The sequence below is a fragment of the Budorcas taxicolor genome, chromosome 2 (genome assembly GCF_023091745.1).
Source record: "Budorcas taxicolor isolate Tak-1 chromosome 2, Takin1.1, whole genome shotgun sequence".
In the NCBI taxonomy this organism is placed as follows: Eukaryota; Metazoa; Chordata; class Mammalia; order Artiodactyla; family Bovidae; genus Budorcas; species Budorcas taxicolor.
The window spans coordinates 81,353,399-81,380,796 of record NC_068911.1 but is presented as its reverse complement, the minus strand read 5'-3'; the positions used below and the strand labels follow the sequence as shown (position 1 = coordinate 81,380,796).

At 38.1% G+C, this 27,398-nt stretch overlaps 1 protein-coding gene across 1 annotated transcript in view; it reads right to left on the bottom strand.

Annotated features, from left to right (window-relative positions):
• Positions 1-27,398, bottom strand: part of BAZ2B (bromodomain adjacent to zinc finger domain 2B) — a 156,271-nt gene that overhangs the window by 52,870 nt on the left and 76,003 nt on the right. Inside the window, exons 13-18 of the mRNA XM_052664305.1 lie at positions 27,066-27,158; positions 26,889-26,950; positions 23,120-23,185; positions 21,019-21,084; positions 17,937-17,981; positions 16,389-16,454 (exon numbers count right to left, since the gene is read on the bottom strand). Of these exons, the coding sequence (XP_052520265.1) occupies positions 16,389-16,454; positions 17,937-17,981; positions 21,019-21,084; positions 23,120-23,185; positions 26,889-26,950; positions 27,066-27,158 (398 nt within the window). The remainder of the gene's footprint in view (positions 1-16,388; positions 16,455-17,936; positions 17,982-21,018; positions 21,085-23,119; positions 23,186-26,888; positions 26,951-27,065; positions 27,159-27,398) is intronic.

Genomic DNA, 27,398 nt, shown 5'->3' with positions numbered 1-27,398 from the left:
GTTATAAAATGTTATTTAAAAAGAAAATTTCCAGTTATCACATTTTCATAAAATCCACCAAAGTATTATACAAAAAGTCTGCACTTTAGATTATTGTTTAGTTGATAAGTCATGTCTGACTGCTCTGTGACCCCATCCATTGTAGCCCACCAGGCTCCTCTGTCCATGGGGTTTTCCAGGCAAGAATACTGGAGTGGGTTGCCATTTCCTTCTCCAGGGATCTAACTGACCAAGGGATCAACCCTATCTCTCCTGCATTACAGGTAGAGTCTTTCACCACTGAGCTACCAGGGAAGCCCTTATTTTAGATTAAGTATTAAATATTTTTAGAGTGAAAGTGAAAGTGCAAGTGGCATCCAACTCTTTGTGACCCCAAGGATTGTATAGTCCATGGAATTCTCCAGGCCAGAATACTGGCGTGGGTAGCTTTTCTCTTCTCCAGGGGATCTCCCCAATCCAGGGATAGAACCCAGGTCCCCCACATTGTAGGCGGATTCTTTCCCAGCTGAGCCACAAGGGAAGCCCAAGAATACTGGAATAAGTAGCCTATCTCTTCTCCAGAGGCTCTTCCAGACCCAGGAATAGAACCTGGGTCTCCTGCATTGCAGGCAGATTCTTTACCAAAGGAGCTATGAGGAAAGCCAGCTACTATTAAACAAATGTCTTCTAAATTAAAGTAAAAATTGCTAGTAATTCTTGTCAGAGATTTTAATACATCTAAATTACATTGAAAATAATTCTTTCCAAAATTGTGCATGTATCTTTTAAATGTGTATGATATATAACATTTTTCTGAGTAGTTAAAATGAAATCATTTTACATGTTTTTAAAGGTTAACTGAGGGGGGCGGTCCTAAGATGGCAGAGGAATAGGACAGGGAGACCACTTTCTCCCCCACAAATTCATTGAAAGATCATTTGAATGCTGAGCAAATACCACAAAACAACTTCTGGATGCTGGTAGAGGACACCAGGCACCGAGAAAGGCAGCCCATTGTCTTCAAAAGGAGGTAGGACAAGATATAAAAGATAAGAGAGACAAAAGAGTTAGGGATGGAGACCTGTCCTGGGGAGGGAGTCTTAAAAAAGAAGATTCCAAACACCAGGAGACCCTCTCACCAGCGGGTCTGTGGGGAGTTTTGGAATCTCAGAGGGCAACATAACTGGGAGGAAAAAATAAATACATAAAACCCACAGATTACAGGTCTAACTACAGCTCCCAGCAGAGAAGTAGCCCAGATGCTTGCATCCACCACCAGCAAGGGGGGCTGAACAGGGAGGCACAGGATGCATTGCTTAGGGTCAGGACCGGGTCTGAATGCCCTGAGGACAATCTGAGGGAGCTAACGTGAGATAGCAACCCAAACCATGAGATAGCCGGGCGGGAGCGGGGGGGGGGGGCAAGGGGGGACGGGGAAACACAAAGAGGAGAGAGAGAGAGAGAACTTTCCCACTAAAAGCTCTAACCTAAGGCACTGCCCATCCGCTCACAGAACAAAGGACTGAGAGAATACCAGAGGAGAGCTAGCCAGCTGTGGACCCGCCCACCCCCGCCAGAGGTAGGCAGGGGCCAGCCAGAGCTGGAAAGAAAGGGGCAAACTCGGCCCCAGAGAGGGCATCCCCTACCAAACTGCGAGCAGGCTCTCAGTCGCTAACCAAGTCTTCTTGGTATCCTGAACGGTTGATATCCGTCAGGAGGGTCGCAGCCACAGACCAGCTCCCCAGAAGAGACACACAGTACACCTGAGACGCTGCTGCCCACCCAGGAAACCAAGCCGCTGGGACCGGGGAGGTGCTAAGATGCACCGCACCTGGGGAGTGTGCGCTCGCCAAGCCCTGGTCGCCTGAGGTGCTTGGACCTGGGAAGTGCACAAAACATGCACACAAAACACAGGCCTAACTGAGTCTGTACCCAAGAACCTGAACCTGAGTGGCACAGATATGGGAAGTGCACACAACCCATGGCCCACCTTAGACAGTTACCCAGCAGAGCAACATGGAGCCTAAGCAGTGTAGACCAGGAAAGCACACACTCCATGAGCGGGGGCAAACCCAGTGTGACCCAGACACTGCAAGCACTCCCCACACATGCCAGTGATATTTGTTTGCAGTGTTCCTCCCTCCCCTCAGCACAACTGAACAAGTGAGCCTAAATAAATGGCCACCTTCGCCCTCTGTGTCAGGGCAGAAGTTAGATACTGAAGAGACTTGCAAACAGAGAAGCCAAAATAAATAAAGAAGAGGGAACCGCTCTGCAATTGACAGGTGCAACAGATTAAAACCTTGTAGTTAGCACTGGCTCAAACACAAAGAACAAATAATAAAAGCAGCAAGGGAAAAACAACAATTAACCCACAAGGTATCCATAAGGATAACAGCTGATCTTTCAATAGAACCTCTTCAAGCCAGAAGGGAACAGCGGGACATACGTAAAGTGATAAAAGAGAAAAACCTACAACCCAGATTACTGTACAGCAAGGATCTCATTCAAATATGAAGGAGAAATCAAAAGCTTTACAGACAAGCAAAGGCTCAGAGATTTCAGCACCACCAAACCAGCTCTCCAACAAATGCTAAAGGATCTTCTCTAGACAGGAAACACAGAAAAGGTTTATAAACTCAAACCCAAAACAACAAAGTAAATGGCAACGGGATCATACTTATCAATAATTACCTTAAATGTAAATGAGTTGAATGCCCCAGCCAAAAGATAAAGACTGGCTGAATGGATATAAAAACAAGACCCATATGCTGTCTACAAGAGAGCCACCTCAAAGCTAGGGATACATTCAGACTGAAAGTGAAGGAGTGGAAAAAGATATTTCACACAAAAGGAGACCAAAAGAAAACAGGAGTAGCAATACTCATATCAGATAAAATAGACTTTGAAATAAAGGCCATGAAAAGAGACAAAGAAGGACACTACATAATGATCAAAGGATCAATCCAAGAAGAAACCTTTCAGAAAGCAAGAATAGAAGGAACATACCTGAACATAATAAAAGCTATATATATGACAAACCCACAGCAAACATTATCCTCAATGGTGAAAAATTGAAAGCATTTCCCCTAAAGTCAGGAACAAGACAAGGGTGCCCACTCTCACAACTACTATTCAACATAGTTTTGGAAGTTTTGACCACAGCAATGAGAGCAGAAAAAGAGATAAAAGGAATCCAGACTGGAAAGGAAGAAGTAAAACTCTCACTGTTTGCAGATGACATGATCCTCTACACAGAAAACCCTAAAGACTCCACCAGAAAATTACTAGAGCTAATCAATAAATATAGTAAAGTTGCAGGATATAAAATCAACACACAGAAATCCCTTGCATTCCTATACACTGATAAAACAGAAAGAGAAATTAAGGAAACAATTCCATTCACCATTGCAACGAAAAGAATAAAATACTTAGGAATATATCTACCTAAAGAAACAAAAGACCTATATATAGAAAACTATGAAATACTAGTGAAAGAAATCAAAGAGGACACAAATAGATGGACAAATATACCATGTTCATGGATCGGAAGAATCAATATAGTGAAAATGAGTACACTACCCAAAGCAATCTATAGATTCAATACAATCCCTATCAATGGTATTTTTCAGAGAATTAGAACAAACAATTTCACAATTTGTTTGGAATTACAAAAAACCTCAAATAGCCAAAGCAATCTTGAGAAAGAAGAATGGAACTGGAGGAATCAACCTGCCTGACTTCAGGTTATACTACAAAGCTTCAGTCATCAAGACAGTATGGTACTGGCACAAACACAGAAACAAATCAATGGAACAAAACAGAAAGCCCAGAGATAAGTCCACGCATCTATGGACACCTTATCTTTGACAAAGGAGGCAAGAATATACAATGGAGAAAAGACAATCTCTTTAACAAGCAGTGCTGGGAAAACTGGTCAACCACTTGTAAATGAATGAAACTGGAACACTTTCTAATACCATACACAAAAATAAACTCAAAATGGATTAAAGATCGAAATGTAAGGCCAGAAACCAGAAAACTCCTAGAGGAAAACATAGCCAAAACACTCTCTCACATAAATCATGGCAGGATTCTCTATGACCCACCTCCCAGAGTAATGGAGGTAAAAGCAAAAATAAACAAATGGGACCTAATTAAACTTAAAAGCTTTTGTGAAGGAAACTATAAGCAAGGTGAAAAGACAGCCTTCAGAATGGGAGAAAATAATAGCAAATGAAACGACTGACAAAGAATTAATGTCAAAAATATACAAGTAGCTCCTGCAGCTCAATTCCAGAAAAATAAGCGATCCAATTTTAAAAAAATGGGCCAAAGAACTAAACAGACATTTCTCCAAAGAAGACATAGAGATGGCTAACAAACATATGAAAAGATGCTCAACATCACTCATTATCAGAGAAATGCAAATCAAAACCACAATGAGGTACCATCTCATGCCAGTCAGAATGGCTGCTATCAAAAAGTCTACAAACAATAAATGTTGGAGAGGGTGTAGAGAAAAAGGACCCCTCTTACACTGTTGGTGGGAATGCAAACTAGTACAACCACTATGGAGAACAGTGTGGGAGATTCCTTAAAAAGCTGGAAATAGAACTGCCATACAATCTAGCAATCCCACTGCTGGGCATACATACCGAGGAAACCAGAATTGAAAGAGACACGTGTACCCCAATGTTTATCGCAGCACTGTTTATAATACCCAGGACATGGAAGCAACCTAGATGTCCATCAGCAGATGAATGGATAAGAAAGCTGTGGTACATATACACAATGGAGTATTACTCAGCCATTAAAAAGAATACATTTGAATCAGTTCTAATGAGGTGGATGAAACTGGAGCCTATTATACAGAGTGAAGTAAGTCAGAAAGAAAAACACCAATACAGTATACTAACACATACATATGGAATTTAGAAAGATGGTAATGATGACACTATATGCAAGACAGCAAAAGAGACACAGATGTAAAGAACAGACTGTTGGACTCCATGGGAGAAGGTGAGGGTGGGATGATGTGAGAGAATAGCATTGAAACATGTGTATTATCATATGTGAAATAGATCACCATTCCAGGTTTGATGCATGAAGCAGGGTACTCAGGGCTGGTGCACTGGGATGACCCTGAGAGATGGGATGGAGAGGGAGGTGGGAGGGCGGGTCAGGATGGGGAACGCATGTACACCATGGCAGATTCATTTAAAGTAATTAGCCTCCAATTAAAAAGAAATAAATCACCGACTTTTAGGCAAACTTAAGAAATGGGTACATTGAAAGAAACTTTGTTTTTTGACTTCTAGGTAATATTCCAAAGTAACCATGAGGCTGTTGTATTATGATCTCCTACAAGAAATGTTATCACAGTTTATAGTTCTTTTCTTGGTATTCCCAAGGAGCAAGATGAATCAGTTCAGTTCAGTTCAGTCACTCAGTCATGTCCAACTCTTTGGGACCCTATGAACTGCAGCATGCCAGGCCTCTCTGTCCCTTACCAACTGCCTTCGTCTACCCAAACTCATGTCTATTGAGTCGGTGATGCCATCCAACCATCTCATCCTTTGTCGTCCCCTTTTCCTCCTGCCCTCAATCTTGCACAGCATCAGGGTCTTTTCTAATGAGTCGGCTCTTCTCATCAGGTGGCCAAAGTATAGGAGTTTCAGCTTCAACATCATCCTTCCAATGAACACCCAGGGCTGATCTCCTTTAGGATGGACTGGTTGGATCTCCTGGCAGTCCAAGGGACTCTCAAGAGTCTTCTCCAACACCACAGTTCAAAAGCATCAATTCTTCACTGTTCAGCTTTCTTTATAGTCCACTCTAACATCCATACATGACCACTGGAAAAACCATAGCCTTGACTAGATGGACCTCTGTTGACAAAGTAACGTCTCTGCTTTTTAATGTGCTGTCTAGGTTGGTCGTAACTTTCCTTCCAAGGACTAAGCATCTTTTAATTTCATGGCTGCAATCACCATCTGCAGTAATTTTGGAGCCCCCCAAAATAAAGTCAGCCACTGTTTCCACTGTTTCCCCATCTATTTGCCATGAAGTGATGGGACCAGATGCCATGATCTTCGTTTTCTGAATGTTGAGCTTTAAGCCAACTTTTTCGGTCTCCTCTTTCACTTTCATCAAGAGGCTCTTTAGTTCTTCACTTTCTGCTATAAGGGTGGTGTCATCTGCATATCGGAGGTTATTGATATTTGTCCCAGCAATCCTGATTCCAGCTTGTGCTTCCTCCAGGCCAGCGTTTCTCATGATGTACTCCGTATATAAGTTAAATAAGCAGGTTGACAATATACAGCCTCGACATACTCCTTTTCCTATTTGGATCCAGTCTGTTGTTCCATGTCCAGTTCTAACTGTTGCTTCCTGACCTACATACAGGTTTCTCAAGAGGCAGTTCAGGTGGTCTAGTATTCCCATCTTTCAGAATTTTCCACAGTTTATTGTGATCCACACAGTCAAAGGCTTCCAATCCCAAAGAAAGGCAATGCCAAAGAATGCTCAAACTACCGCACAATTACACTTATCTCACACGCTAGTAAAGTAATGCTCAAAATTCTCCAAGCCAGGCTTCAGCAATACATGAACCATGAACTTCCATACGTTCCAGCTGGTGTTAGAAAAGGCAGAGGAACCAGAGATCAAATTGCCAACATCCGCTGGATGTTTGAAAAAGCAAGAGAGTTTCAGAAAAACATCTATTTCTGCTTTATTGATGGTGCCAAAGCCTTCAACTGTGTGGAAAGAGACAAAAATCAATGCTGAAGGATAATACTCTCTAAATTTTTGAAATTTAAGATGTACCTGAGGGGACTTCCCTTGTGGTCCAGTGGTAAAGAATCTGCCTTGCAATGCAGAGGATGTGGGTTCGATCCCTGGTCCAGGAACTAAAATTCCACATGCCAGGGAGCAAATAAGCCTGTGTGCCACAGCTACTGAGCCTATGCAACACAACTAGAGAGACGGAGTGCCACAAGGAAAGATTCCACATGACACAAGGAAGATCCCACATGTCTCAACTAACACCTGATACAGCAAAATTTAAAAAAAAAAAAAGATGGACCTGAAAAAAAGAAAAAGTACAATCAAATCTAACAGGACAGATCCTATTGCCTATGACAGAGTGATATGGTCTTGAGAGCCTATTCTTTTGTCTCTGGTGATCTAAAGATTCAGACTGAGGAAGACCTTCCTAAATCATGATCTGTATGAACTGTCTTACGTGGTTATATAAGAATTTAGTTAAAAGAGAAGTAAATCTTGTTCTGCTGAAAAAAAAAATTAAGGTAACTGAATTTTAAAATTAAAATTAAAGTGAGTGAAGTCACTCAGTCTTGTCCGAGTCTTTGCGACCACGTGGACTGTAGCCCACCAGGCTCCTCCATGCATGGGATTCTCCAGGCAAGAATAATGGAGTGGGTTGCCATTTCCTTCTCCAGGGGATCTTCCCGAGCCAGGGATTGAACCCAGGTCTCCAGCATTGCAGGCATACGCTTTAACCTCTGAGCCACCAGATAAAGTACAATACAGAAGTATGTCATATAAGTACACACATCTTCAATAGAAAAAATGGGTTTGCTTAAACAAAAGTAGTATATGGGCTATTCTACTTTATTTTTCACTAAGTAATGATTAGTATAAATATAGGATTATAAAAATATTCTCATGACTTGAGGGGTTATACACTTTTTCTGCATACAAATTATTAGATGACGTCTGAAACTTGAACTACTCCCTTCTGTTTTATGGCTTTGTTGCCTAAAGTGCTGACATAGTTATTCTGTAATAGATGCATGTTTAACAACCTTTTGTGTTTATTGATTCTTGGGGAGATATACAAAAGACTCTTAAGATTGCTCTCATGATTATTCAGATAATATGACTAAAGTGTTCATGAATTTGTGATTGACATAGTTTGAAGTTTTTGTAAATGAAAACAGTAGATTTGGAGCTACTTTGTCACACTGCTGAAACCAACTTGAGTTTCCAATGATTAGTAATAATTAAAGCACATATATTTCATAAGACTTGAGTTACATTAGCATATAAACCTTCAAAAGGCTAAAAATATTAAATATAAAAATATTTATTAACTATGATAATATATTAAAATTAATATAAGAAAAACAAATAAGGTAATTTATATGTCTGTATATTCTTATTAATTATAGGTTAAAGAAAATATAGAAATTACATATCTAAGCTAGAGGGCTAATATAAATTTGGGGTATTTTTAGTGAAAAATATATTAAGAGTAAATCAAAAAGTAGGATCAGTGTCGTGAACACAAAGAAACATGAAAATGGTACCTGTGTTACCTTTTCACTTTGATGACTATGAGGAGTTTCTTGGAATAAATTCAGATGTTACAAGAGATTTCTGATTAACAAGGTGGAAGCAATTAGTTTTTTAACATCAATTTTTTAAAGATTACCTATAATATCTTATTTTTTCTTTACAACTTAATAGTTACATTCTAAAAGTATTAAAGTTTAGAATTAAAGGTTACACTAGGTCATTTCAGAATTTTGAGTTAGCCCTGCCTAAGTACTATATGGCTTTAACCTACAGTAAAATTTGTTCTTTTAACAGTTAGTAAAAGAAAAAAATGCAACTGAGTTATTAGGAGGTAATAAGATGCAGAATATGAAGCCAAGATATGCCCATTATTGGCATGATACCAGTCACACCTTGGGAATGTTAAGTAACAATGAAGAAATGAACAAGTACATTTAGCAGTAATTTGTTAATATTCACCAAGGGGTAACTTTATATAAAAGATATGGTGAAAGTTTGGATTATCAGTACAAATGTACACCTAGTTACCACTTATATTGTAAAGTTTTATCTCTCTGATATGATAAAAAGTATCCTTAACATTTTTTGCTTTTCCTGCAGCATCTAATTTAATGCTGTGTACATAATAGTTGCAATGTACCGCACACAAGCGCGGAGGAGCTACCCCACACCCAAGGTCAGGGGTGGCAGCCGAGAGGAGCTACCCCAGGTCCAAGGTCAGGGGCGGCGGCCGAGAGAAGCCACCCCATGTCCAAGGAGCGGCAGCTGCGCAGGGGAGGGCCGAGAGAGCTACCCCACATTCAAGGTCAGGAGGGGCGGCCCTGAGGAGATACCCCTCCTCCAAGCTAAGGAGCAGCGACTGCGATATGCTGGAGCAGCCATGAAGAGATACCCCACATCCAAGGTAAGAGAAACCCAAGTAAGATGGTAGGTGTTGCGAGAGGGCATCAGAGGGCAAACACACTGAAACCATAATCACAGAAAACTACTCAATCTGATCACACGGACAACAGCCTTGTCTAACTCAACGAAACTAAGTCATGCTGTGTGGGGCCACCCAAGACATCCAAGTCACGGTGGAGAGGTCTGACAGAATGTGGTCCACTGGAGAAGGGAATGGCAAACCACTTTAGTATTCTTGCTTTGAGAACCCCATGAACAGCATGAAAAGGCAAAATGATAATATACTGAAAGAGGAACTCCCCAGGTTAGTAGGTGCCCAATATGCTACTGGAGATCAGTGGAGAAATAACCCCAGAAAGAATGAAGGGATGGAGCCAAAGCAAAAATACCCAGTTGTGGATGTGACTGGTGATAGAAGCAAGGTCCGATGCTATAAAGAGCAATATTACATAGGAACCTGGAATGTTAGGTCCGTGAATCAAGGCAAATTGGAAGTGGTCAATCAGGAGATGGCAAGAGTGAAAGTCAACATTCTAGAAATCAGCAAACTAAAATGGACTGGAATGGGTGAATTTAACTCAGATGACCATTATATCTACTACTGTGGGCAGGAATCCCTCAGAAGAAATGGAGTAGCCGTCATGGTCAACAAAAGAGTCCGAAATGCAGTACTTGGATGCAATCTCCAAAACGACAGAATGATCTCTGTTCATTTCCAAGGCAAACCATTCACTACCACAGTAATCCAAGCCTATGCCCCAACCAGTAATGCTGAAGGAGCTGAAGTTGAATGGTTCTATGAAGACCTACAAGACCTTTTAGAACTAACACCCAAAAAAGATGTCCTTTTCATTATAAGGGACTAGAATGCAAAAAGTAGGAAGTCAAGAAACACCTGGGGTAACAGGCAAATTTGGTCTTGGAATACAGAATGAAGCAGGGCAAAGGCTAATAGAGTTTTGCCAAGAGAACGCACTGGTCATAGCAAACACCCTCTTCCAATAACACAAGAGAAGACTCTACACATGGACATCACCAGATGGTCAACACGAAAATCACATTGATTATATTCTTTGCAGCCAAAGATGGAGAAGCTCTATACAGTCAGCAAAAACAAGACCGGGAGCGGACTGTGGCTCAGATCATGAACTCCTTATTGCCAAATTCAGACTTAAATTGAAGACAGTAGGGGAAACCACTAGACCATTCAGGTATGACCTAAATCAGATCCCTTATAATTATACAGTGGAAGTGAGAAATACATTTAAGGGACTAGATCTGATAGACAGAGTGCCTGATGAACTATGGTCGGAGGTTCGTGACATTGTACAGGAGACAGGGATCAAGACCATCCCCATGGAAAGGAAATGCAAAAAAGCAAAATGGCTCCTGGGGATCCTTACAAATAGCTGTGAAAAAAAGAGACGCAAAAAGCAAAGGAGAAAAGGAAAGATATACCCATTTGAATGCAGAGTTCCAAAGAATAGCAAGGAGAGATAAGAAAGCCTTCCTCAGCGATCAATGCAAAGAAATAGAGGAAAAGAACAGAATGGAAAACACTACAGATCTCTTCAAGAAAATTAGAGATACCAAGGGAACACTTCATGCAAAGATGGGCTCGAAAAAGAACAGAAATGGTATGGACCTAATGAAGCAGAAGATATGAAGAAGGGGTGGCAAGAATACACAGAAGAACTGTACAAAAAAGAGCTTCACGACCCGGATAATCATGATGGAGTGATCACTCACCTAGAGCCAGACATCCTGGCATGTGAAGTCAAGTGGGCCTTAGAAAGCATCACTACAAATAAAGCTAGTGGAGGTGATGGAATTTCAGTTGAGCTATTTCAAACCTTGAAAGATGATGCTGTAAAAGTGCTGCACTCAATATGCCAGCAAATTTGGAAAACTCAGCAGTGGCCACAGGACTGGAAAAGGTTAGTTTTCATTCCAATCCCAAAGAAAGGTAATGCCAAAGAATGCTCAAACTACTGCACAATTGCACTCATCTCACACGCTAGTAAAGTAATGCTCAAAATTCTCCACACCAGGCTTCAGCAATATGTGAACTGTGAACTTCCAGATGTTCAAGCTGGTTTTAGAAAAGGCAGAGGAACCAGAGATCAAATTGCCAACATCCGCTGGATCATGGAAAAAGCAAGAGAGTTCCAGAAAAAACATGTCCTTTATTGACTATGCCAAAGCCTTTGAATGTGTGGATCAGAATAAACTGTGGAAAATTCTGAAAGAGATGGGAATAGATGACCACCTGACTTGCCTCTTGAGAAACTGTATGCAGGTCAGGAAGCAACAGTTAGAACTGGACATGGAACAACAGACTGCTTCCAAATAGGAAAAGGATTACGTCAAGGCTGTATGTTGTCACCTTGATTATTTAACTTCTATGCAGAGTATATCATGAGAAACGCTGGGCTGGATGAAGCACAAGCTGGAATCAAGATTGCCGGGAGAAATATCAATAACCTCAGATATGCAGATGACACCACCCTTATGGCAGAAAATGAAGAGGAACTAAAAAGCTTCTTGATGAAAGTGAAAGAGGAGAGTGAAAAAGTTGGCTTAAAGCTCAACATTCAGAAAACGAAGATCATGGCATCTGGTCCCATCACTTCATGGCAAATAGATGGGGAAACAGTGGAAACAGTGTCAGACTTTATTTTCTTGGGCTCCAAAATCACTACAGATGGTAACTGCAGCCATGAAATTAAAAGATGCTTAGTCCTTGGAAGGAAAGTTATGACCAACCTAGACAGCATAGTCAAAAGCAGAGACATTACTTTGCCAACAAAGGTCCATCTAGTCAAGGCTATGGTTTTTCCAGTGGTCATGTATGGATGTGAGAGTTGGACTGTGAAGAAAGCTGAGCACCGAAGAATTGATGCTTTTGAACTGTGGTGTTGGAGAAGACTCTTGAGAGTCCCTTGGACTGCAAGGAGATCCAACCAGTCCATCTAAAGGAGATCAGTCCTGGGTGTTCACTGGAAGGACTGATGCTAAAGCTGAAACGCCAATACTGTGGCCACCTCATGTGAAGAGTTGACTTATTTGTAAAGACTCTGATGCTGGGAGGGATTGGGGGCAGGAGGAGAAGGGGACGACAGAGGATGAGATGGCTGGATGGCATCACCGACTCGATGGACATGGGTTTGGGTGAACTCTGGGAGTTGGTGATGGATAGGAAAGCCTGGCGTGCTGCAATTCATGGCATCGTAAAGAGTCGGACACGATTCAGCAACTGAACTGAACTGTATGTAATAGTATTTTAAGAAATTAAGAAAAATACTTAGTTGATTACTAAAATCTATAGGTATAATTCAGTAGAGGAATGTAATTTAAAATCTGAATAACTAAGAACGTCCACGGTAGTCCCGTGGTTCCATCTCTGTGCTCCCAGTGCAGGAGGTGTGGATTCAATTCCCAGTCCGGGATCCTGAATGTCACACGGTGTGGCCAAAAAAGTCTAAATAACTGCTAAAATGGTAAAATTACCTCATCCTGTTCACACGTTCATAGTTCTCAGAGAATAGTAACATCTTAAGAACTTTACTCATGGGATTCTCTCAAACATTCTGATACAGGATTATTTATGACATATGTTATTGTATTATTTTAAATAATAATTCCTTAAGTGTAAAATTCACCATGAATAAAGTAATTTTTATTACATAAAGAACATTATATAGAACAGAAACATATAATAAACTTTCTTTAATGATTTTGTTTTATCCTCAACTTGTTTTCTTAGTACTTTAACTGTCACTTTCATTTCAACTCATTCATTTATTCAACAACAATTTTCTAAGCACCACTATATAGCTGGCTCTAATCACAACACTGATGATACAATGGTATGCAAGATTCCTGTCCGCATAGATCTTACAATCTGGGAGAAGATAAACTATAAACAAGTATAAAATACTTGTTCTAGAGGTTAGGTGTAAGAAAAGGCAAAATTAAGTGTTCTGGGAAGGCCTCTCTTATAAGTTAAAATTTGATCTATGACTGAAGAATAAATAAGATACACTTGAATATTTGGTGGAAGAACATCAAATAGGAAAAATCCTTTGTTTAGGAATAATAAAAAGCCAAAATGGCTGTAATATACTATATCAGGTACAAATTGTATGGTGGACTTCATTACAATTATAATAAGAAGCCACTGGATTGTGTTTTCTGAAAAGATCACTTAGGCTGCTCTGTGGAGAATGCGTAGAGAGAACTCAGAAAAGCAAGAATGAAAGCAGAGAAAGCCAAGTTCCTTTAGGTTACTATGCTTTAAGCTATTACTTTATGTATATATGTACATGTGCACACACACACATAGTTTTTGGTTTAATATTTTGGCATGGTTTTCTTGACATTTCTTTTCCAGTTATTCATGTTTGATATGGGCAGCCCTATCAAGAACGTGTATTTCTCCAATACAGGTGGTTTAATCTTCCTTTAGTTTCTTCTCACTTTATGTGATAATTGTTTTTATATTCGTAAGTACTTTAAATTGAAGAGTGAGTCATTTATTTTGGGGGGGTGTTATTTTTATTTTTATTTATTTTTATTATTTTTACTTTATTTTGCTTTACAATACTGTATTGGTTTTTGTATGCTATGAATATTTGTTTTTTCTGAGAATGAAGGTAGCTAGAAGAGGGAGAGCTGCACCTGGTTCTTCATATCCCTTTCCAAGTTTTATTGGAAGCACTGTACCTGATTTCACTCTAATCAAGGGAATATTCTTTTCCCACGAAAAATGCTCTTGGTTCTTGAGGGATTCTTAGAAGATTTCATCTTAACTATTTTCATTGATCCTGTGGCTGCTACTTTCTACTCAATGCAGATTTTACTCACCTCTCTTCAGCAACTTTCTTTACTCTCTTCCCAGGCACAGAAGCAAATATGGGAAACCAACGGAAGAGGTCACGACTTTTGGGTCTTCTGGGTGTCTCTTAACCTGAGCATCATTTCCCTTGGATGATTTCTTTTTCCCCTTGGATGGCCTTATCTTTACTATTCTCTTGGATGTCCTTTTGTACTAAAGCCCATATATCTGGAGATAATGCTCTGCCTTTCTTTAACCTTTCTTCTCCAACAGGAAAAATCAGAATGACAAGCCCTAATTTTTCTTAGTCATTCTGGTAAAAAGAACACTTACTAGGGAAGAACTTGTCTCTTGAGGAATATTCCAGGCCTTTTCCCTGAGTTACTCCCTCAGTTCCCATCTCTTCAGATAGGCGAAAATTAGGTTGAGCTCTCAGGATTTTAATTAATCCCCTTCCCTTCTCTTTACACCAATGCATTCAGAAGGCAACAGAGTTCACAGCCATGTCCATTCCTGGAATCCATTACCTCTCTCTTTCACTGCCTGTCATTTTTCAGAGATTATAGTTATAAATCCATGTTATGATGTTAGATGTAGAGGGTGTCAGTGGTCCTGGATAATTAACATGTAAGGAAAACACCACCTATATAGTAATAAGTGACTTATCTTAATAAGTAGGCACTATGTGTTTGGGGAGGCCTGGCATGCTGCGATTCATGGGGTCGCAAAGAGTCGAACACAACTGAGCGACTGAACTGAACTGATGTGGTACCAGGCACTGTTCCAAGAACTTTACATTTACACTCATCTAGACACACACCCATTTAATCATAACTACAAACCTGATGAAATAGGAAGTAGTGTCAACTCCATTTTATAGACCAAAAAAAAAAAAAAAAAAATGAATCACAGAGAGGTTAAATAACTTGCCCAAAGTCATAGAGCTGGAATGTACTGAAACATGAATTCAAATCCCAATCATTGGTTACAATGTCCAAGTTCCCAAACAATACATATACTGTGTCTTTATATCAGAAATATATAGTTTAACCTGAGCTGAGATCCAAAATCTGAAATATAGGGCTCTCAACTTCTAGGCCAAACTGTCTGATTTTCATTAATTATTATTTATTAAATGTTTATCCCAGTTGATAATCTTATAATCACAGGAGATACAAGAATCATTATATCAATTTTGAAAAAGAAAGAACGTGAAGAGCTAAATCAAGTTGGTTTAGAGTTAGCATGTGTATCTGAGTCTCTGTTACTTCAAAGCACTGGTTATAACATTGTCATTTAGTCGCTAAGTTGTGTCTAACTCTTTTGTGACCTCAGGGACTGTAGCCCACTAGGCTCCTCTGCAATGGGATTTTCCAGGCAAGAACACTGGACTGGGTTGCCATTTCCTTCTCCAGGGGATCTTCCTGATCCAGGGATCAAACCTGCCTTTCCTGCAGGTGGATTCTTTACCGGTGACCCAACTGGGAAGCCTGATTATTATGGCTATACCTCTATTCAACTGTTATAATGCATTCCTTTGTAACATTCTTTAATCTTTAACTGATTTCTATTAAAATCCATATAAGCTCATTTTGACATTTCAATAATTTTCTTGTTCTGAATTATATGGTAAAAGTCTTATTTCAAGGATAATACCCAGGCCTAATTTTACACATAGAATGTTAAAGAATAATTTTGAGGGCAAAAGTCCATGACTGAGTGACATTTGAATGAGGACATACAGAACTTGTCTACACATGCTGTAATATAAATTTTGTGAAACTCTGGTCACAGTAAGAAATAGCTGCTGCCAAGTCACTTCAGTCATGTCTGACTCTGTGCGACCCCACAGATGGCAGCCCACCAGGCTTCTCTGTCCCTGGGATTCTCCAGGCAAGAATACTGGAGTAGGTTGCCATTTCCTTCTCCAATGAATGCATGCATGCATGCTAAGTCGGTTCAGTCATGTCCAACTCTGTGCAACACTATGGACAGCAGCCCACCAGGCTCCTCTGTCCCTGGGATTTTCCAGGCAAGAATACTGGAATGGGTAGCCATTTTCTTCTCTGAGAAATAGCTACTTTGATCCAAATGAATGCCATTCATTGTATCTAAAAAAGGTAATTAAAATCTCAGCCAAGAAAATTAAATCATACATTGGAATCCTTCCTACATTCTTTTATGTTCTAACACTTAGTTACTATCTCTAACCTTTGGTTTGTTTATGAAAATCAGTAAACCATGACAAACCCATACTCCAAAACAATTATATTTAGAAGAGTCAATGTTTAAGAAAAATACTAATTTATGGCAAGATAATATTTTTCAAGAAATATACACTTACTTCTGCCTTTTTACGAGCTTCCATAGCTTTCATAAGCATCATATGTTGTCGCCTTCTCTCTCGTTCCTATTAAGCCAGATAAAATTAGGAATATAACTCAATCATAGTTAACAGTTTGATCTTCAAATGGAAAAACAAAACAAAACAAAAAACTCTGTATAGCATGTTTAGCATTTATAGACAAGTCACAGTAAATACTAAATATAAGACAAGAATGGCCAGTCTGTGCATGTTTTAGTTCAGGTTTAGAAAGCAAATACAAGAACAATCAAAAGCAAAAAGGTAAAGCAATGAACATGGAGACAGTGTAAACAGAAGCATACAAGATTTACTTATGGTCAGTTGTGATGCTCCTTCAAAAGCTGGCAGAACAAAAAGCATAATGGTTGGCTGGAACAGGTCAGTTACCTTACATCTGCTATTAGAAAAACCACAAATATGTACTATAGCCAATTAAACTAAAGGTTGTGTTCTTAAATTTTTATTTAGATCAGGCAGAAATTGCTTTAAAATCACTTTTATGTCATGGTTTTAGAATTACTATTATTTCAAATACACTATCATTTTGTAAATCCAATAATCCACCGACAAATTAGAAAGTTTTTTTTTTAAAGCTTTAACACCAATTTAAACTAGTCATGGTTCATATAACACCATCAATGAAATGAGATATTCCTGTTTACTGATGTCTGTCCCTTGATGCAGTACTGAAAGCCACTAAAGCTGCACCATGGGCTCACAAGTTAAATCTAAAAGGCACAGTATGAAAATAAAGTAAGCACTAGCTTACTTTGATAGTCTCCTTTTATTTAAAAAAAAATTCACAGGTATAATGTTGAAACCGTTCTTTTTGTCTAAATATATGTGGTTCACCCAAAGGGATATTTCTAAAAATTTCTAAAATTTATATAAAACCAGAATATATTTCATATTCTCTCATCAAACTAACCCAAAATTCCCATTGTATTCAATGGCAGTTTTGCATCTAGAATGATGGGAGAATATGGGTCATAACTGTATCTAATTGTATAGTGATCCAACTTTCACTGTGACATCAGTAATGTAAACTTTTAGACAGCAGCCTATTTAAGGCTTGCGTGATTCAATTACAAATCTTGGATATATACCGTATTTCTTTTATAGATAGACAAGCAGATGTATGCAATGCACTGTGCTGTAAAGCCATGCAGCAGTATGTAATATGACAGCAGCCAGTGCTACACTTTATGCATTGCTATGACAACCATATCACAACCAAATCACAATGCGGTGTTAGATGTACAAAAATAAACATACCCATACCATATCTAGTCTATGCCTCTCCAACTCCTGGTAGAAAGAGTTGGCACAACATTATGAAACAGAAATCACAGAGTCATGAAACCAATTTTTAACCCCCCAAAAGAAACCAATACCAAAGCAAGGAATTTAAGCAGGAATTACATTGGAAATTTTTAAGAAAATATTTTGAAGATTTTTCAAAAATTAGATTTAAGAAAAATTATAAAATTTCCATTTCAAAATTTGTATAACTGTATGGATACAGACCTGATGCTTTAGAAGAACAGCTTGCTGTCTTCTCATTTCTTTTTCCTTAAAAATAAAAAACTTTTAATATATGATTTTTAGGAAAAATTTTAAACATGCTACAAATATTAAAAGTCCTTTTCTGAGATTCTATAGTTTTCTATTAGGTTGTACCACATGAAATTTCAAATATCTAATTTTTTTTTACTTATAAAGTGGCAACTTCATATGGTTACCTAATGCATAAAAACTGTATAATAAGAGCAAGCATCTGACTTAACAGCACACTTCAGTGGTATGTTTACAGAACTGACTAGCTAGATGGACAGAGTATATCACATACAAATGGCACTTTAAAAAAAACATAAAAAGCAACCCACATGTCTAGCTGATTAAAACTCTCTCCACTCTGAATATAAATTCCTAAAAACTCTATGATTAACAGGATCTATGTCATTTCTACACACTGTACAGGAATGAGAGTGACAAGAGACGAAGGGATAAATTTGAGATTTTTATGTCCACCTACAATTGAGGGCATTATTTCAAAAGGGTGGGGCTTAATGCACGTAATCCTGTGAATCTCACCACATGAGTATTTCATAAAGCTAAAATATGAATGAAGTGAATATAAAGGGCAGTCATGAAAAGGAGTAGAAATCTAAAGAACAAAGTAAGAGAGTCTACGTAAAAAAGGTGACAAATGGTTCCCTAGCTTTATAAGATGTAATCAGTTCAGTTCAGTTCAGTTTAGTAACTCAGTCGTGTCCGAGTCTTTGCGACCTGTGAACTGCAGCACGCCAGGCCTCTCTGTCTTTCACCAGCTCCCGGAGTTTACCCAAACTCATGTCCATTCAGTCAGTGATGTTTTACAACCATCTCATCCTCTGTCACCCCCTTCTTCTCCTGCTTTCAATCTTGCCCAGCATCAGGGCCTTTTCAAATGAGTCAGCTCTTCACATCAGGTAGCCAAAGTATTGGAGTTTCAACTTCAACATCAGTCCTTCCAATGAACACTCAGGACTGATCTCCTTTAGGGTGGACTGATTGGATCTCCTTGCAGTCCAAGGGACTCTCAAGAGTCTTCTCCAACACCACAGTTCAAAAGCATAAATCCTTCGGCACTCAGCTTTCTTTATAATTCAGCTCTCACATCCATACATGACCACTGGAAAAACCATAGCTTTGACTAGAAGGACCTTTGTTGGCAAAGTAATGTCTCTGCTTTTGAATATGCTCTCTAGGTTTGTCATAACTTTCCTTCCAAGGACTAAGCATCTTTTAATTTCATGGCTGCAGTCACCATCTGCAGTGATTTTGGAGCCCAAGAAAATAAAGTCTGACACTGTTTCCACTGTTTCCCCATCTATTTGTCGTGAAGTGATGGGACTGGATGCCATGATCTTCGTTTCCTGAATGTTGAGCTTTAAGCCAACTTTTTCACTCTCCTCTTTCACTTTCATCAAGAGGCTTTCAAGTTTTTTTTCACTTTTGGCATAAGGGTGGTGTCATCTGCATATCTGAGGTTATTGATATTTCTCCCGGCCATCTTGATTCCAGCTTGTGCTTCATCCATCCTAGCATTTCTCATGATATACTTGCATATAAGTTAAATAAGCAGGGTGACAATACACAGACTTGACGTACTCCTTTTCCTATTTGGAACCAGTCTGTTGTTTCATGTCCAGTTCTAACTGTACCTTCCTGACCTACATACAGATTTCTCAAGAGGCAGGTTAAGTGGTCTGGTATTCCCATCTCTTTCAGAATTTTCCACAGTTTATTGTGATCCACACAGTCAAAGGTTTTGGTATTGTCAATAAACGTCAATAGACGTTTTTCTGAAACTCTTGCTTTTTCTATGATCCAGCGGATATTGGCAATTTGATCTCTGGTTCCTCTGCCTTTTCTAAAACCGGCTTGAACATCTGGAAGTTTACAGTTCACATACTGTTGAAGCCTGCCTTGGAGAATTTTAAGCATTACTTTACTAGCATGTGAGATGAGTGCAATTGTGGGGTATTTGAGCATTCTTTGGCATTGCCTTTCTTAGGGATTGGGATGAAAAATGACTTTTTCCATTCCTGTGGCCACTGCTTAGTTTTCCAAATTTGCTAGCATAATGAATGCAGCACTTTCACAGAATCAACTTTTAGGATTTGAAATAGCTCAATTGAAATTCCATCACCTCCACTAGCTTTGTTTGTAGTGATGCTTCCTAAGGCCCACTTGACTTCTCATTCCAGGATGTTTGGCTCTAGGTGAGTGATCACACCATCATGTACTTGAATGTAATAGTAGCAGCTATCTCTGGAATTGTTAGGCCCACTTGGCTGCTTATTTTCAGTAAAGAAGTATCAGAAAAATTGGAAGATAAGAGATGGAATGTGTGTGTGTGTAGGGGCAGGGGGCAGTGGTTAGAAGGGGCATGAGGGTCCAACTCTCTCATGCTTCATGCCAGAAAATCAAAACCAAAACAGCTCCAAACAACATACGAAGTTACAGTAAATAGCAATGGCTATTTTTAGTATTGGTAAGTGATAGCTGATAAAGCTAGGTTTTGTTTTTGGAAGGCTTTTCACTTTTTAATACTTACAAACAGTTGCTAGACATTGACAAAGAGAAAATTATAATCTAAGGAGAGAACTGGATTTGGAACATAAATAGCTCTGAGGAGATCTTATCCATTAAAACTATATTCAGGTATTATGTGATAGTTTATATTTCTGATTTGATGTCTGCTATTTAAAGAGCTCAAAGTATCACACAGAACCTGTATAATAAAATATAAAAATGTATATACAATATATAAACACTAAAAACACACATTATACACATTTTATCTATGATCAACATTTTTTTCAATGAGTCATTTTGAGGAGGGCTATTTTTAATATAATCGATACTAGTATTAGTTCAGTTGAGTTGCTCAGTCATGTCTGACTCTTTGCGACCCCATGAACTGCAGCACACCAGGCCTCCCTGTCCATCACCAACTCCCAGCGTTTACCCAAATCCATGTCCATTGAGTTAGTGATAATTGATACTAGGATAATACCATATAATTTTTATTCTTAAAAAACAGATTCTCATCTAAACTAACCTTTATTCGTTTCTCGGCCTCCAATAATTTGGCATTTGCTGCTTCTTCCTTCTTTTTCTTTTTTGCCTGTGTATGGAAAACAGGTCTCAAAGTCATACAACAGTACCACTGCAACCTGAAAATAATCAATGACTTGAACACGGAGCTACGTGACTCATAAGACAGAAAACAACACGTGACATATATGTAGACAATTACAGATTTTCTCACAGTTAATATTATATTTACAAACTAATTTTCATTTCTAATGTAAAGATTAGCATTAAAATGTAAAAAATTCTTAAAATTTCTTAGAATATGTCAGCTTTTCTTGATTTTTTTCAGTTCTATTAAAAAAGTCTGAAATAATTATTTTACATTAAAACAATCACAGAAAAAGATTTTTATATAATATTTGCTTTTTTCTGATTTTTAAAAGTAAAACATGATCACTGTATAAAATTAAGAAGATGGGGTAGATTTTAAACTGTAAATATAAGCTATTTTTCCCTAGCTGTTAATTGTGATTAAATTCGAGGTTTCCAAGAAAGACAGAATGGAAACTTACAATCTTTCTTGAAGTACATTTTGAATATCAAGATCATGATGCCAAATCTGAGCTTCATAATCTTAAAGGCATTAACTATCTAGTAGTTTCATAATTATTCAGTAGTTATTAATTTACTTTAAGATATTAGTACTTTTGATTTGGATTTTTAAAATTTATTTAAAATGGGTTAGGAAATATGTGTATATTTCTAGAAGGAAAAATCATACAAAAGAAAGCTTCAGCTATTTGACACCCTCAGGGAATAAATCATCTCTATAGCAATAGTTTTCTGAATAGCTGGGAGGCTGTGGTGTGCTCAGTCGCTCAGTTGTGTCTGACTCTTTGCGACACCACGAACTGTAGCCCACCAGGCTGCTCTGTCCACAAGGATTTTCCAGGCAAGAACACTGGAGTGGGTTGCCATGCACTCCTCCAGGGGATCTTCCCAACTAGGGATACAACCCATGTCTCTTGCACTACATGCGGATAAGCCAAAAGGGAACCCCAGCTGGGAGGGTACACCAATGTTAAACACTGAATATTTATTTTCACAATTTTGGATGGAAATTTTGAGATATATACTATTTATTATTTTATTTTATTTTTTTGAGATATATACTATTTAGACACAGTAGGAGAAGGTGATGGCACCCTACTCCAGTACTCTTGCCTGGAAAATCCCATGGACGGAGGAGCCTGGTGTGCTGCAGTCCATGCGGTAGCTAAGAGTTGGACACGACTGAGCGACTTCACTTTCACTTTCATGCACTGGAGAAGGAAATGGCAACCCATTCCAGTGTTCTTGCCTGGAGAATCCCAGGAACGGAAGAGCCTGGTGGGCTGCCATCTATGGGGTCACACAGAGTTGGACACGACTGAAGTGACTTAGCAGCAGCAGCAGCAGCATACTAACTATAATTTGGCTTTTTCTTGATGATTTGGGGCAATTATTCTGAATATCAGTTATTATACTGTACAGTTCAATAGAGTAATGCCTTTCAGTTATCAATAATAAGGTGTTAAAACTGCTAGTCAACTAAAGGATTACAGACAACCTTGTTAGGCTGTTGAATTCCTATAAATGCTGGCTGGAGTTTTCCTGTATTTTTCCCTGCTATCTTGTGGCTATTACCTTACTGATTCCAATATATGTCCTCTAGTCCTATTCCATCAGCTTCCAGGGAAGCAAGGCATATTAGAAGCCAGAAAAAACAGCGGGTTAAACTGTTCCTACATTTAAAATTTACTTTTGCAATGTTTTATTTCTAAATTAAAAGTAAATATCTATTAGTCCTAATGATTTTTCTAGAAGTAAATAACATGACTTTGAGCCATGAACTGTATGACACCTACACTGGTTGTTCAGAAGTTTTTCCTTTTGTCTTATTTCCCGGGTTATTAGGATAAGATGAGTTTGCTAAATAAGGTCTTACTCTATGCATTATGCTTGAAAAGAATTTCTGATGGACATACTGTAAGAGTGAGAGACTACACAGGTAAGATTTTCAATTTTGCAGACTTTAAAATATGTGACTATATTTACTTTAATCATATCACATTTAAGAATTCTACCTCTAGAATTTGCTGGGCTCGAAGCTCTTTTTCCATTCTGATTTGTTGTATTCTCTTAATTTTTTCCTGTAGAAAAAAATTATAACAATTTAAGATAATAAACTAAATATCCAGGTGGAAAGTATTTAAGTAGAATCAAATAATTTAAGATATTAGTACAGAATTACTAAAGTTTCCCATAGAGGATGTAAAATTTAACTGTTTAGTTTAATATCATATACATATGTTCATGTCAAATTAATGTGATTTTATCAAGTTTCTTAAAACCATTTGTAAAATACAAATGTTACAGAAGTATACAGAAACCAGGTAAACCAATATGATTAAACTCATTTAGCCTGTGGATTTTTATAAGTATTTGCAATTATAACTATTTTGAAGTAAATATAGGACAGAATAAGAGAGAAACAGTAATGAGAAACATAAGGCTAATCTGGAGTCACTGTCATTCCCTGGATAACCTTGAGCACAGAATAACTACTCTACATAAACCAGGGAGAGGTACTTGTCCTTTCTCACTATGACATGAATAAATCAAAAATGCTTAAGAGAGTGTGCGGTGCCACGCAACTGTAATACATTATTATTAACAATTTCCATACTATAATTTCTTACTTTAGGTGGTGAATAACATAATATTATTGATACACTGATTTTAACTACTACAGTAAGACAGATTCAGAAATAATCTGTAATATAATTTCAAAAGGATTAATTACAATGCAACATTGTAGAAAATTATTCACATGACAAAATTGTTGTTCACATTGTCTTAATTTAATGTATTAGTTATTATTTTCAAATTTAGGACAACCTAAAGTTTGATAAAACTTTACATTTTGATTTAAACATTATCTCATATGCTATAAGCACAGTGTTAACAATTTCATGTTCATAACCCCCTCTGAAAGTCCCAAATTCGCACTCATGATAATAATACACAGTTTCCCCCAAACACTCAAATTTTCCTATTGGCAAACTGCATTTGTTGTACTATTTCCACAGCCAACACATCTTATACTAATGAAAAATTATATTACCTGCTTCAATTTCCAGGTGCTAGTTGTATCTTTTCAAGCTACATGTCAATGTATTTTTAAACATTTCTTTTTTTTTTCTGCACACTGATGTTACCAATCCCCTACAGGAGTCTATTGCAGGGTAATGAGATTTCTGGAATTAGTGTTCTGATCTTAGAAGACTGTTCACATTCTATAATTTTGCTATTGGTGACCCTATCCTTCATTGGAAGGACTGATGCTAAAGCTGAAACTCCAATACTTTGGCCACTTCATGCGAAGAGTTGACTCATTGGAAAAGACTCTGATGCTGGGAGGGATTAGGGGCAGGAGGAGAAGGGGATGACAGAGGATAAGATGGCTGGATGGCATCACCAACTTGATGGACATGAGTCTGAGTGAACTCCAGGAGTTGATGTTGGACAGGGAGGCTTGGTGTGCTGCAATTCATGGGGTCGCAAAGAGTTGGACACAACTGAGCGACTGAACTGAACTGAACTGACCCTATGTTAGTTTTGAATACTAAATGTAGCTTGCAAAAAATAAAAGCCCTAATATATCTTTTGTTTCATTTCCAAGAGAAAGCTGTACTTGATCCATATCTGAAGTGTTTATTTAGATGGGAAAACGAGACCTAAATAAAGCATGCTCTTTATTTAATTTTTCCACTTTCGTCAATCCTATAATGTGGTATGTTCCCAAGTCAGCAAAACTCATTCACTGTTCTCTTATGTACACAGATAGGTATGAAATCTTCATCTTTTTTTAATTCTTATCTTATGTACAGTCTAAAGCTTTATCCTGAAATTGAGATATATATATATATCATGCACATATATGACATATTTATGTAATATATATATATGTGTGTGTGTGTGTATATTTGGTAGTGGTGTCATTAGCATTAGCAGAGATAAACATTTTTTATAAATTTCTTTAATATAGGTTTACCTTATAATATTGGGCATCCAATACCTGAACTGAGCTCTTTACATAAAATATCTTTTTTTATCATAAAAAGAGTTGAACTTTTCTTCTTTTTACCTAATAGAAAACTAGGGACATCCCTGGCAGTCCAGTAGTTAAAGAGTCTGTGCTCCCAGCGCCAGGTGCATGAGTTTGATCCCTAGTTGGGGGACTAAGGTCCTGCATGCCACATGGTGTGGCTAAAAAAAAAAATTTCTAATAAATAAAATTTTACTAAAAGAAAACTAAAGTTCATAGAAAGTAAATATTTAAATCAAAAGGAAACTACAGAGCTCTCTATTTTATATTCCAGTGCCTTTGTTCCTTCTATTTCATAATAATACTTTTGCAAGCTTCCAGAATATTTCCTTGAAAACTATCTGGTGATATTGGCTTACTAGGTAGAATAAATGATCCAGAAGCACATGCTACAGTTTTATTCTAGAACTAATGCTGACTTTAAAATAGACATTATGTAATCGACTATGTTAGTAGACCTAAGCGCTACTTTGATTAACTTTGCTGGCAATGAGGAATAAGTTAGATGGCATTCTGAAACTACCCTCAGGTAAATATCGTGATGAAAACTCATTGGTATTAACATTCCTGGGATATTGGAACTATGATGCTTCTTTGATGAGAAGTTAAAAACTATGTATATTTAGGTCGTAGCCACCTTAAGAGTTTAGGATCGCAAAGCTGAATTTAAAGTGCTGATAAGATTTGAAGGATCTCTAGCCATCAGGAAATAGGATAAGCTGTAAAATAGTAAAGAACAATACTACATAGGAACCTGGAATACTAGATCCATCAATCAGGGTAAAGGAAGTGGTCAAACAGGAGATGGCAAGAGTGAACATCGACATTTTAGGAATCAACGAACTAAAATGGACTAGAATGGGCAAATTTAATTGAGATGACCATTATATCTACTACTGGAGCAAGAATCCCTTAGAAGAAATGTAGTAGTCCTCATACCAACAAAAAAGTCTGAAATGCAGTACTTGGGTGCAAGCTAAAAACTGACAGAATGATCTGTTCGTTTCTAAGGCAAACCATTTAACATCACAGTAATCCAAGTCTATGCACCAACCCCTAATGCTGAAGCTGAAACTCCAATACTTTGGCCACCTCATGTGAAGAGCTGACTCATTGGTAAAGACCCTGATGCTGGGAGGGATTGGGGGCAGGAGGAGAAGGGGACGACAGAGGATGAGATGGCTGGATGGCATCACTAACTAGATGGACGTCAGTCTGAGTGAACTCCGGGAGTTGGTGATGGACAGGGAGGCCTGGCGTGCTGCGATTCATGGGGTCGCAAAGAGTCGGATACGACTGAGTGACTGAACTGAACTGAACTGAATCAGTGTAGAAGACTTAGTTTTAAAATGAAGTGAATTTTAATTCATGAAAGAGAACTTTCTAATACAGATATATAGTATTACTGTGAAATACAGTTATTTCAGAAATCAAAATGAAACTAATGTACATATTTGTTGTTGTTTAGTTGTTAAATTATGTGTGACTTATTTGTGACCCCGTAGACTGTAGGCCACCAGGCTTCTCTGTCCATGGGATTTTCCAAGCAAAAATAATGGAAATAATGCCGTTTCCTTCTCCAGGGGATCTTCCCAACTCAGGGATCAAACTTGTGTCTCCTGCATTGGCAGGTGAATTCTTTACCAGTGATCCACCTGGAAAGTACAATACACATACAGAAATATACATATAGACTGCAAGACAATGCCTGTGTTTTAAAAATCAGTTCCAATCAATAAACATACCTGTTGTTTCATAATCTTTATCTGTTCTTTTTGCTTTCGCTTCTCCTCAGCAGCAATTATTGCTATGATGAAAAATCAAAGCACAGATATCATCAGAAAAGGAACAAAGAAGAGATGCCTCTTGTGAGTTACCTAATACTCACTCTTCAAGTTGATGCTACCATTTAAATCACGAACCTTGTTGTTTTTTAGCTTCTTTGGCAACCCGAGCCTGTTCCTGCTTTTGCAGTTTTCTCAAAAGCTTTATTTGTGCTGCTTGCCTGGCTATTTCTGAAAAACACAAAATTTTAAGCAATGTTATTAACAACTTAATAACAACATAACTGCTCTCCTAAAAACAATAATTGTGAAACTGGTATAATCATGAAGGACATGACTTTTAGGAAAACTGCCAAACGTAACATTAGATACTCAGTAGGAAAATGGCAGGAAATGTCATCTTCATTTTCCCTAGAAAGTGCTAATTTTTCATCAAATATGAGCCTATATATAGATTAAGAATGTTGCTTT